At 45.3% G+C, this 12,373-nt stretch overlaps 1 protein-coding gene across 3 annotated transcripts in view; it reads left to right on the top strand.

Moving 5' to 3' along the window:
- LOC105288283 (putative tetratricopeptide repeat protein 41) overlaps nucleotides 1-8,987 on the top strand; it is a 14,211-nt gene extending 5,224 nt beyond the window's left edge. Inside the window, exons 2-4 of one of the 3 annotated variants that reach the window (XM_023527327.1) lie at nucleotides 5,161-5,308; nucleotides 5,862-6,014; nucleotides 7,795-8,987. In XM_023527327.1, coding sequence (XP_023383095.1) covers nucleotides 5,161-5,308; nucleotides 5,862-6,014; nucleotides 7,795-7,807 — 314 coding nt within the window. In that variant the 3' untranslated portion in view covers nucleotides 7,808-8,987. Of the gene's footprint in view, nucleotides 1-5,160; nucleotides 5,309-5,861; nucleotides 6,015-7,794 lie in introns of those variants that run through there. The other 2 variants (XR_002779027.1, XR_002779026.1) reach the window with 2 other exon arrangements.
- Nucleotides 8,988-12,373: the final 3,386 nt, after the last annotated feature.

Genomic DNA, 12,373 nt, shown 5'->3' with positions numbered 1-12,373 from the left:
TGTGCCTAAGTTTTGGCTGATGGTATATGAATGGAAGTGATATGGATAACTTCTGAGAAGTTTCCATGAAGTGAAGGGTGTACTCTTTTTCTCCTCTTTCCTCCTTGCTGGTAGGATTGTAGATACGATGGCTGGAGATAGAGCAGCCATTTTAGACCAAGAGGTGTCCTGGTGAATGGAGATCAGGCAAGGTCAAGAAATGACATAAAAGGAACCTGAGTCTCTGACATTGTGGCTTCTCTGTAGCTCTGGGCCACCCACTTCCTGACTTTTGCATGAGAGAGAAATTAAGTTACTGTTACTTTGGGTTTTCTGTTACTTGCAGCCAATTGTAATTCTAACTAATATCTAAGGGCAGTCTTTCAGAGTAGGTTTGATCTCGGTAAAGTCAACACGGAGGCCATCTTTGAAGGGGAGGCTAGGGAGAGTGAGCAGCAGGGGTGAGAGATAGGACAGCTGCTGAGAGCGGGGTACTTTTAAGAGACACCTGAGAGGTGCGTGAGAGAACTATAGGCCCACAGCCCAGAGGTCCCTATTACACCTGGACGCTTTCAGGGCAGAGGAGATAATATCTCAGAGCAGTTGTAGCCAGTTTGCAGGACTCCTGTTGGAAAGCTCTGCATCAAGTGGCGGGAGGGCAGTTTGACATGGAAGATCACTTTCAGCGGGTGAAGGAAAGTAGAAAGGCTCAAAGTCTTTAAATTCACAACAGAGAGTCAGGCTCAGTCAGTCTTTTCCTGGGCTACCATTGCAGTATAGCATAAAGTGATACATGAGCAAAGGTGATGATAATGCTGTCTGTTCAAATAGGGCCTTATTAGTTACCAAGTATATTCACATATTTTTTGCTTGTATTAATCTTTCTGAAATAAGATATCAATAGTAAAATGTCTCTAGCTCTCACTTCTTGCACTGGACATTGAAAAGGTTATAACCAACTAGTATATTCTTATGTGTTGATAACGTTTTGATAGAGGAGCGATTTAAGGTAATGAAGTTTAAGTATCCTTGAAATAGAGACATTAAACTAGTAAAGGAAATTCAAATTCAAGTATCTAAGCAAAAACATGCCAAACATAAAGTTAGCAGTTGAATTCAAGGATCACATAGGAGTGTTTTTAGGTGTTCATTTGAATTCTAGATAGTATCCCCTCTGAGACCTTTAACCTACGTAAGAGATTGTCATGTTATTCTTACCTTCAAAAGTTTTATTCCCATTAACTAACGACCTGCGAAGACATTTTTCAAAACTTATTTTTAGTTTGCAGCATCTCTCAATAAATGTTTCACTATAACCATCATTTTATAAATGTTTAGAATTCCCTGAGAAATGATATAAAATATGTAATCTTTTGCAAGTTTATTATGAAATGAGCTTTTCTTGGGTGGGTACTGGTGGCTGTGCCTGATCTAATGATGTGTCTCCTCAAGAGTGGTGTTCTTTGCATTTTGTACAGAGTCAGTCTGTGACAGAAATGCTTCTCAAAGTACAGACTGCTATTGGAGAACTCTATCTCGAAATAGGGGTGACTCAGGAAGGGTTCCAGCATCTCAAGAAAGCATGGATGAATCTGATAGACTTTTCACCCAGCGACTTAAAAGACACCAGGACTTAGTGAAGCAAGGAGGTAGGGCGGACACGTGCAGAAAGCCTAACCTGTTGTGTTTCACAGCCAGACTCCTGGGCTAGCCCCACGCACGATGAAAGGGAAGCGAACGCGTGTACTTTATTCGCTCGACTGTTTTGGCGGGCAGGCGGACATGTAGGGGAGTCGGCCGTGAAGCACTCCTCGTGGGACAGGCCACCCTTTAAGAATGCCAAAGGCTGCTGTGATGCACCCCAGAAAAGGAGAAGGCTTTGAGCAGTAAGGGGGCGTTCAGAGCTCGACTCCAAAGCCAGCCTTTCCTGGTTCAAATCCCGCCTCTCTACTTACCAGCTCTGTACCTTTAGACACGTGACTTAGCCTTTCTGGGTCATTGAAAGGGAGGGATAAAAACAGCACGTACACTGCACGTTGCTGTGAGACTCACAGTGTTCACGGGAGATGGGAGAGCACACAGAATGGTTCCTGTAGCTCAGCACTCATTACCATTACCGGCAGCCGTTATTTGATGCCCGAGGCCACCATGGTTCCACTGTTAGAGCAGAGACGAAGAAGGTCTAGTGAATATGATATTAAGCATTGGTGACTCAATAATTGTCAGACTAAACTAAAGGACTCTAGACTAATGTCCTATTTAAATGGGCTCATCAGTTAGCTTTTGTTGCATGACAAGCCACTCCAAAACTCAGTGGCTTAAATGAGAGCCATTTATTATTGATTACTTTATTTTAAAAATTTCTTTTATTTTTATATTACAGTTGACATACACTATCATATTAGTTTCAGGTGTACAACATAGTGATTAGACATTTTTATAACTTACAAGGTGATCCCCCTGATAAGTCTAGTACCCACTCAACACCATACATAGCTATTATGATATTATTGATTATTCCCTATGCAGCAGCATTTATTATTGCCTACAGGCCTGTGGGGTGGCTGGAGAAGTCTCCTGGTCCAGGGCGGGCTCAGCAGATTTGGGCTGGGCTCAGGCAAACGTCTGAGATCAGCTGGCAGGGCTGATGGGGCTGGCTGTTCTAGGGCTTTACTTAGATGTCTAGTAGTTAGTTGTCTGGCTGAGGTGACAGAGGCGGCTGGGCCACATGTTCCTCATCCTCCAGGAGGATAGCCCAGGCCTGTTCTCCTGCTGGCTGTAAGATTCCCAGAGGGAGAGCAGAAGACCAGGCCCAGGCCCAGAACTGGCACATCGCGCTCTTCTGCTGCATTCCATTGGTCAGAGCAAGTCACCGGCTTCATTCAGGTGTGAAGAAGGAGGCTCAGCCTCTTGATGGGAGGAGGCGCAGTGTTGCATTGTGAAAGAGAGTTGCGTACAGTTACTTTGGAGACTTCCAGATGTTTTTTTTAAATTTATTTTTTAATTGAAGAAATAATTTTAATTTTTTTTTTCCCATCTACCTCTCCCCATCCCCAGATGATTTTACAATCTACCATTGTGGCTATAAGATCAAAGGTCACCTTGGCAAGGTACTTACTACCCTCTCTAGATGTCATCTGTAAATTCACTTCTAATTTGTTGAATGAATACTATGTATAAAGAAGGCACTTTATGCTCATGATCTCTTTCATCCTCAAATATATCTCATATGGTATATATCGTTATCCCCATTTTACAGATGAGGAAACCAAAGGTCTGAGAGATTAAATAACTTACGCTACTTCAGCTCACACAGCTTGTACATCTGGAGCTGGGAGTCCAAGCTATGCCTGTCTGATCCTAAAGCCTGTTCTCATAACCCCTTGCTCTTCAGAATCTCTTCTAGTGTTGACATTTATGAAGCTATAATTTTCAATATAGAGTCTTGCTTCCAAGTTGTTATCCTAATGCAGGCAGGGCTGGTCATGGGCATGCTGGGACCTTGGCGAGCAGGGGACACCAGGATGGGAACCAGGGACACTTACCTGGTTTCTTGGACTGGCCCTCAAGAGCCAGCTGAGCAGTCCAAAGCACAGAGCTCCAAGGAATCTGGCAGACCTTGGCTTGGTAAAGACAAGTGTGGTTCTCCAAGGAGGCCGAACCAGCAGGTGGGGTGGGGGCCCGAGAACAGGGATGCTCGGAGTGGACTGGTGGCATTAGCAGCAGCTTCGATGGGAACCCTCTGTAGTGCCAGGCTCCTGACAAAGGTCAGGCAGGGATTCAGGGCCTGGGCAAGCAAGGAGGGAGGGGAGGGGTGAGGATTCCAGCCTGACGTGAGCTCACACATTCAAGAGCTGTTCACCGAGCACCTGCTGCGCACCAGCGTGGTGAACACAGGGTCACCAACTCTGCCCTCTGAAGGAGGTGACACGCAACACACAAGTGAGCCGACAAATTTGATACATACAGGTTGTAATAAATGCAATGAAAGCTGCAAACAAGATATGGAGGCAGAGCGTAAGCAGGGCAGGGACCACTTGTGAAAGGGTGGTCAAGAAGCCTCTCTGGGTGAGACATTTAAGCGGAGGCTTGATGGACCACAGGAGCCACATGCGATGAGGGGAGGGGCTAGTCCTGGCAGAGGGCACGGCATGTGCAGAACCCTGAGGTAGGAGAGGGCTTGGCCTGTCCTAGCAATGGAAAGAAGCCTCTGTGAGCAAAGGGCAGGAGGCAACTGGGCCCTGGTCCTGTGGGGACTGGGCCTCCAGCAAGCATTTGGATTTTATTCCCGGTGTGCGGGGAAACCACCGCAGGGAGTTAGAGTGGGGATGGCATCATCTGATTTGAATTTTGAGATCATTTTTGCTGCTATATGAAGAAGGAGACCAGGTACGTGCTTGCCTCTCCTCAATGCCCAAGTGCAAGGTGTGAGGTCCTGGATGGAGGCGGGGGAGGAGTGCGGTGGGCACCAGGCAATGAATGACATAGTACTAATGATCATTTAATGGTAGTCCTTGGTCATTAATACTGAATTCATAACACAGTTAAATCTGCTTTTCTTTACTGCTAGTAATGCTATAATGACACCTTCTGGGAACATTCTTATGTTTTTTTTCTTCCCTAAAGAAGCATGGTTTAGAAAACACTCTCTACTTTTTAAGACTCTGTATAATTGTCAGAATATTTAACTCTCAATAAAGGAGCAAAATGTTGGGCCTCTGCAGAGGGCACATTCTCAAGGAAGTGTGTATCTCGGTTCAGCCCATTTATTAATTGGGTTTCTAGGGCTTATTCATGTGCTTCTTGTAAGGCTGTATCATCTCATTGTTTCTTATTACAGGACAGATCTGACTACCTCTGCAGGACTCGGTTACCTTGGTGATGACTGGTTTTCTACATCCATATTCTCATTCTATTTCTGACCTGTTCATTTGCAAAACAGGCTCAGAATTTGGTTTCAGTCTATTCTCTTAGACTCTGTAACTGCTGGGCGCACTCAAATTTGTTGCATGAAAACCAGCCCCCGTGCAGTGTAGGTCAGTAACTGATTAAAGAAAAAAACCCTGGCTATTGGCAGTGATGAAGAAATGATATAAATGCTCTGTCAGTTGACATCTTAACTCTCTTGTGGAAAAGAAAACCTGAAATACCAACTTCTTTGCCAAAATTTATTCCCCGCAGGCAGTGTCCTGAATAGCCTGGCAAAGTCAGCGTCTGAGGAGTACTTAAAAGAAAATCACATTTTGGAATGTGCTGCTGAAATTTCCGGCCTCCTGGACAACAACCCCCACGACCAGGCTACCAGGAAACGAACCGAAGGTGTTCTGATGTAAACATGTATTTTTTTTTCTTCAAAATTTTTGTTTTCTGTACTAGCTTTTATTGTTATGATTAATATACCTAACCCACACTTATGAATCCATTTCCCACCTAAGTGGGTTATGAGATGCTGAGCGTTTCTGTCCTCTGGTTCAGTGGTTCTCAGCCAGGGGCAATCTTGCTTGCTGTGGGGCCTTTGACGGTGTTTGCAGACATTTTTGGCCGTCATAACTGACCGGGCTGCTACTGGCATCTAGTGGGTAGAGGCCAGGGATGTTGCTAAACATTATATGTTGCACAAGACAGCCCCATAACAAATTGTCCAGCCTAAAATGTCAATAGCGTGGAGGTCGAGAATAGTGCCCTAGCTTCTTATAGAGATGTATGTACATCCTTATAAAATCACTTTGAAGGTCTAGAATCTACTATTATGAACTGCTCTGCTGTTCTGTATCTTTCTATATAGAATAAAGAGATGTTTATGAGAATTGTTTTTGATAGCACAGTGAATGTAGGCAATGTTTATTATGCCCAGTAAATAACACGCATGTGTTTAATTTTAGATTTGCTGCTGGAAACACTTCTCTTGCAAAAATGAAATTTCAAGAATGCTTAAATATCAGGAGAAGTTGGTTTGGGGAGAAAGACATCTTAGTTGGAGAAGTTATGGAATTTTTAGCGGATTTACTATTTTTTCCACTAAGAGATAGTGAAAGGTAAGTTTTTATGAAATGTTTTTAAAAAAGTAATGTATCTCCCCACTCCACCACCACCACCAAAAAAAAAAAAAAAAAAAAAGCCCCACAAGTGGCAGGGAGGCCTGGGGCCACCCATCAGGGGTGTCTCACTTCTTTGGTTCCAGCCTCGGAGGGACTCACCATGCCCGAGAGTTGTGTCCCCATCAATTTGTCAGGATACTGACCATAACGTGTTTTAGCCCACAAATTGTGCAGAGGTTTTGGCAGTAGGAAAAGTGGTGAGGAGTATGAGGTCACGGTGAGTGTTTTCCAGCATCATTAACATGCCTTGGGAGGAAGATGTCCTTACCTCAGGCCACTGTGCAGGCCTCAGCGCATCGTCTGTGGCACCATGGCGCACTGGTCTGTCTTCTGCAAGACCTAGGCCAGAGCCTGCAGTGTCTCATGCCAGGCTTTCCCGTTACCTCTCCTGGCTGCGGAAGTCCTCTCGCTCTCCTGTGATGTCTGGGGCTGTCCTCCGCTTCCCACGCAGGGCATCGTTAAAGTTACTAGAGATGAAATTATTCATGACACTGGTTACAGAAGGGTAAGGCAGCCTTACTCAGGCCCTTCATGATAGGTGCAGGGCCCACTATAAAGGGGTTTTGCAGAGGGGGAGAGAAATTCGGTCAACTCTGAATACGTGTGTGTGTGCGTGCGCGGCAACTGTGGGTGGAAAATTATTAAGAGGCTATATCAAGGGTAAACAGGGAGCATGGGGTGAGGAGCGGAACCTGGCTAAACTGACTAACAGGATTCTGCTGAAGGCAGGCCAAGCTGATCAGACACCACCTGGGCATGGAGAAGGAGCATGACTAGATATCGCACAAAGGTCAGATAGCGAGGATGGCTAAACTGAGCAGGATTCTTGCTAAAATTAGACAACGCCGAGATGAATACGGAAGTCCGAAAGTGGAGGGCTAGTTGAGAAAGAGCTCAGCAGAGCCTGAGTAGAGTTTGGTCAAGGAGAGTCTCTTCGTCAGCATCTGCGTTTAAAAGAGGGTGTAGGTATTGCCCTCCAGATCTAATCAGTGTGAGCGTCTGTCAGGTGCGGCCACTTCTCTTGACAGGTTGGCATGGAAGGAGGTTCTTTGTGAGTCCACAGAGAGACATGGACACCTCGCCCTTCCTTTGACCTGGCCTACACCTTTTCATAGCCGATTCATTTGACCAAATGGCCGGGGACATGCTAAGTTAGACTGGGAAGTTGTGAAGTTTTGGTTTTGTAGCTCCTCTCCCTCCCCTCCCTTGAGCTTTCCACTTTCTTTGAGATAATTTCCCCCAATCTCTCACCAGAAAACCGCCCTCTGCCAGCTTTTGCTCCCAGGAAGAATGCGATGTTGGTAATCTCTAACACTGAAGTGCGGATCGGTGTGGAACTGTTGTCAGTGTTTACCTTCCCAGAGCAGCCCAAATAAGGGAGTACCTGTGGGTAACATTCTTGGTGCCACACAGTGGTGGCGAGATGGTGGCCTCTGGGGTCCAATTGCCTGGGTTCAAGTTAGTAAAGTGAGAAGCTGGGCGCCTCCTTAACACATTGATATCCCATCCGTTTCCTCGTTGGTAAACCAAGAGAGGTAACAGTATCGCCCTCACAGGATGATTGTGAGGACTTAAAGGTCCTGTATGTAAAGCGCTTAGCAGAATGCCTGGCATGTACCAGAAGAGTCAAATTGAGCTGTTAGCATTATTTTGCTACCCAGCGGGTACTTTTTGATGCACTTGATACCACATATACCTCCTTTTTTTTCCTCTTAAGACCAGCCCTGTGAGCAGAGAACAGGACATTCTTTGGGAAAGCAAGAGCTTGACTGTGGAACCCTTGCCTTGGAAAAGAGGGATCTACACATGTAGCATGCTGACCGAGTCGTCTCTGCTGCCCAGGCTGCCCCACCACAAATCCAGGGCCAGCAGGGCCCGAATCACGGACACTTAATGTTATTGCTGTCCCATAAGGGTGGACTCTGTGTCATATATTTGGATACCTTCTTTCCCAGCCTCGTTGCCAGCGGTCAACCTTCCGGAACAACTGAGAAGCCATTTTCCTTGCCGAAGCTTGTCCTCAGGTGACCTATCCTCCACACTGGTTAAGACCAGGAGGTGTTTTTTGCTGCATAACTGGACTCATCTCTCAAACACATGTAGACCCTTTGTCCTCCTGGCGAGGGCCGCTCATGACAGCTCTCCTGCACTACAAACATGATCTGAGGGATCCTGAGGGCCTTGTAGAATGAGGATGGGGAGGGATGGATAACCGAGGTCAAATTTAAAAATCGATAGTAAAAAAAAGGGATAGAGAAGAACGAACAAACTGTCTTAGGAGGAACAGGGGTACGATTTCATGAGATAAATGTCATCTGCTCTTGCTCAGCTTTGCACCCTTTTATCGGACAAGTTTCTTTACTTCCTCACTTTTCATTTACTGTCACTTGTCTTCTAACCCCGCTGACTCCCTTTTGCCCGCACCTGTGGAAGTCATCAGGAACATTCTAGATATGTCTCTGCACTTTGACTTCGTTGGTCCTCACCTGCTCTAGTATTTGACAGTCGGTCCCTTCCTGAAACGATATTCTCCTGGCTTCTGAGGTTACCGCCCCCATGGACAGCCTCTCTGATTATGCCTTCTCGGTTTCTTTCGTAGGTTTCCTCTTTCTCTCCCTGACTGTTGTCCAAAGGTGGCGTTCTCTTGGGTTCTGTTCTTGGACGCGATGCTTGTCTCCATCTTAGCGCCTCAACCTCATCTGCGTTAGGGCTTCTGGCATCATTCTAAGGGATGGCTTCTCATCTCCTCCTCAGACATGTCATCAGCTGCATGCTGTGTATCCAGCTGCCTATCAGACTTCTCCATTTGGGTACTCCAGAGTATTGGGGCAACATTCTGAAGATTGAACACATTTACCCCCCTTTCCTGACAAAACGCTGCTTCTCCCGTCTCACCCAGTGCAGACAGCGTGGTATCATCTTAATAATAGATCTTAAGGATGTTTATTATCAGTCACTACGCTAAACACATTATACATTTTCTCATTTAATCCTCACAACAGCTCTCTTATCCTCATTTTGAACATGAGAAAACTGAGGTTTAAGAGATTAGGATGCTTGCCCAGCTTCGAAGTGGTAGAGCCAGGATGAGCACATGGGAAGTCTGATTGCAGAGCCTCTGTGCCTAACCACAGTGTCACTAGCCAGCCTGCCCGATGTTAACGCTCAGGCTCCTAACCACGTTAGTCTACTGCACGTGTAGATGCCCCAGTGCTGCCAGCATCAGGACCACGACACTCACTGTGACACCACGCCTCAGCAGGTCTCCTTTCATGTCATCCTCCTTCCTCTGGGTCAACCGGTCTCCCTGCCTATACCCTCACCTGCTTTAGTTTACCCTCCACATATCTATATCCTGGCGAATTTTCTAAAATGCAAATAAGATCACATCATTCTGGTAACAAACACTCCAGGATTAAATCCCCAAACCCTTAGGTTTGAATTCATACCCTTCACGAGTGGCTGGTCCTTGGCTTCACTCTCCAGTCTCTCCTCCCAGCTCAGGAAATTCTCTAAGGGGAGAGATTAGTCTGACTCATCTTTGCATTGCAATCCTAGTGTCAGTGTTCAGTGAATGTTTGTTGAATGAATGAATGACTGCAATGCTTTTTCGATGCAAAACTTTGAATTTCTCTTTTCCAGAATCCAAAGGAAGCAAGCAACTGAGTATTATAAATGAGCGATAATAGTAAAGGAAATGCAAGCAGTCTGGCCAGCTCTTCACTTGTCAGGAAGCAGCTGAGCATCAGCCTAAGCGATACCTCGTGTAAATTATGCAATTGCTCATATCTAATTCTATTAGAAGCAGGTGACTTTTTCCATTCTTTTGCTTGCATACTTTGCTTATTTTAAAAATGTCTTCGTTTTTGAAGCAAGCAACTCCTGTTCCACATACTTTTCAAATTTTTTTTTTTTGCTACCTATTTACCTGCCCTCATCAGGAAAATGTCTTAGTCTGTTTGTGCTGCTATAACAGAATGCCATAGAGTGGGTGACTTAAACAGACATTTATTTCTCATAGTTCTCATAGAGGCTGGCAAGCCCAAGACCAAGGCACCAGCAGGTTCAGTGTCAAGTGAGGGCTGTTTCTTGGTTCATAGATGGCTGTTTTCTTACTATGTCCTCACCTGGTGAAAAGAAGGGCCTGGGAGCTCTCTGGGGTCACTTTTATATGGGCACTAATCCCATCCATGAGGGCCCCACCCTCACGACCTAATCACCTCTCCAAGGCCCCACTTCCTAATATAGTCATCTCGGGGCTTAGGCTTTCAGTATGAGGCTTTTAGTGGGGGACACAAACATTCCGTCCACAACAGAAAGTAATCTTTGAAAAGTCTTTTCCATCCCATTCTTCCTCCTTTTGCGGTAAAGCACCATGGCCAGCCATACCGCTCTCTTGTCAGTGTGGACTCCCTTCTTTCTTCCAGTTCTGTTTTAAGATGCCGTTTGTACAGCAATAGCCTTTTTATACTTATACCTGTGACCCTAAAGTAACACATGACCGACCGGAAATGACAAAATGGCTCGTCGCGTTGGACCCACCTTTGATTTTACTTAGAGAACATAGGACTCGGAGCCTCAGACCTGGCCCAGAGATTTGAAGGCACTCTCTGATCAAAGATAAAAATTGAAAACTTAAAATGAAATTAAAGTTAAAAATCGAAATTAAGAATGTGGCCTTAAATCTTACTAGGAGGCGAGGTTGGGCCCGTTCACTCCTCTCCCACCTGTTGCTTCTGCCATCGCTGTCATTATCCCTTCACGGGAGGTGTCTCCAGTCTTCCTCTGCATTTCTTCCACCAGAGCCTTAAAATCACTCCCTGCGGTTTACAGCGAATGTTCGGTTTCTTCTTCACTGGTACGAACTCAGTTAGGTGGAATTTATTTTAAGAGCAAGGGCTTCCGGGGTCACTCTTGAAGAACTCCTCAGAGGCCAGATGAGAGGTGAGGCCGACTCAGGCTCTGCTGTTGCCAGGGACAGGGCGGCCGGACCTGATCTTTTACTGCCTCAGTACTTATTTGGCCCAGTAATAGTGGCTGCTCAGTGAGTTCTGTCGTTTGCCCGGAATGGTGCTGCCAACTCGGGAATTGAGGAGAATGGAGAACTGAATTGGAGGCTACAAATAATGCTGGGACAGCAAGCTGGAGACAGGCCACAGCTGCAGGGTGAGGCGGGGGTACTCAGGGCTGTGAGACCCACAGGGCGGAGCATCTCAACCTTTGTGCCTCCGATGAGTGGGTTACTGGTGTGACAAATAGAGACGTGTCAGCCCTTGCGTGGCTTCATTTATTCTTCTTGTAGCCTATATGAGAAATCTCATTTTCTATAAGAGCAGTGACTATACTATTGGGGCTCCTGAAACAGGGTGCAATCTACTTCAGAACAAAAGTCTGGAGAAACTTTAGATTGTCTTGACTAGGAGACAGGGAACACTACTGTCATTTAGTGGGTCGAGGCCTGGGATGCTGCTCAACATCTTACAATGTCCACGACAGCCCCCACAACAAAAAATTATCCAGCCCAAAATGTCAATAGTGCTGAGATTGAGAAAGCCTGAACTAAACCTACCATCTTCCCCAGCATGTATGTTTGTCATTCATTTTACAGTAAAACATGATTGATTTTAGCCTCGTCATTTGCTGAGGGAGGAAAAAGCTTAAAATATTTGCTACATGCAGGGAAAGAATACTTTCTGTCTATCGATTAAGGAGTTTGTGTGTATGTATGTGTGTGTACATTTTTTTTCCCAGTAAGGGTTTCCAGGCTGAGAGCATGAAGGATTTGTTTACAACCAGAAAACAAGTGAAAATCTAGAGGAAATTAATGAAAAGGGAACTAGTATATCTAATCTGCTTGCTTTGTATAGGATTTTGTGTGGTTTTGGTGTCTGCTCTATGATGGAAGAATAATACACTTATTTCCTTTCAGATAAGAAGGCATCGGTAATCACAATTTCAGTGTATTCGTGACTTCTTAAATAAGTCTCTACAATACGTTTTGATTTTGCAATCGGTTTTCCGTGTGGTAACGATCAAGAACTTTTCTGTAAGGAGCCCATTCTTGCCACCATTTTATTGTTTTTATCTTCTGCTATTGATTGAAGTTGATCATTTAACGTAAGGCCCACTTCTGGCTCACAGGAATATTGTAGATGGTTAGTTCTGCTGGCAGTGTGGGATTCTTGTACTTTTCTTTCAATCTGTGACAGTGAAATTAGACCAGAATCTTCAGTACTGAGGATGACAGTATTGGGAGGAAAAGTAGAGTGTTTATAGAAACTTTTGAATCAAGTTGT

This window comes from Pteropus vampyrus, unplaced genomic scaffold, assembly GCF_000151845.1.
Source record: "Pteropus vampyrus isolate Shadow unplaced genomic scaffold, Pvam_2.0 Scaffold16, whole genome shotgun sequence".
In the NCBI taxonomy this organism is placed as follows: domain Eukaryota; kingdom Metazoa; phylum Chordata; class Mammalia; order Chiroptera; family Pteropodidae; genus Pteropus; species Pteropus vampyrus.
Note: the sequence above shows the minus strand (reverse complement) of the source record. Positions and strands in the feature narration are given on the sequence as shown.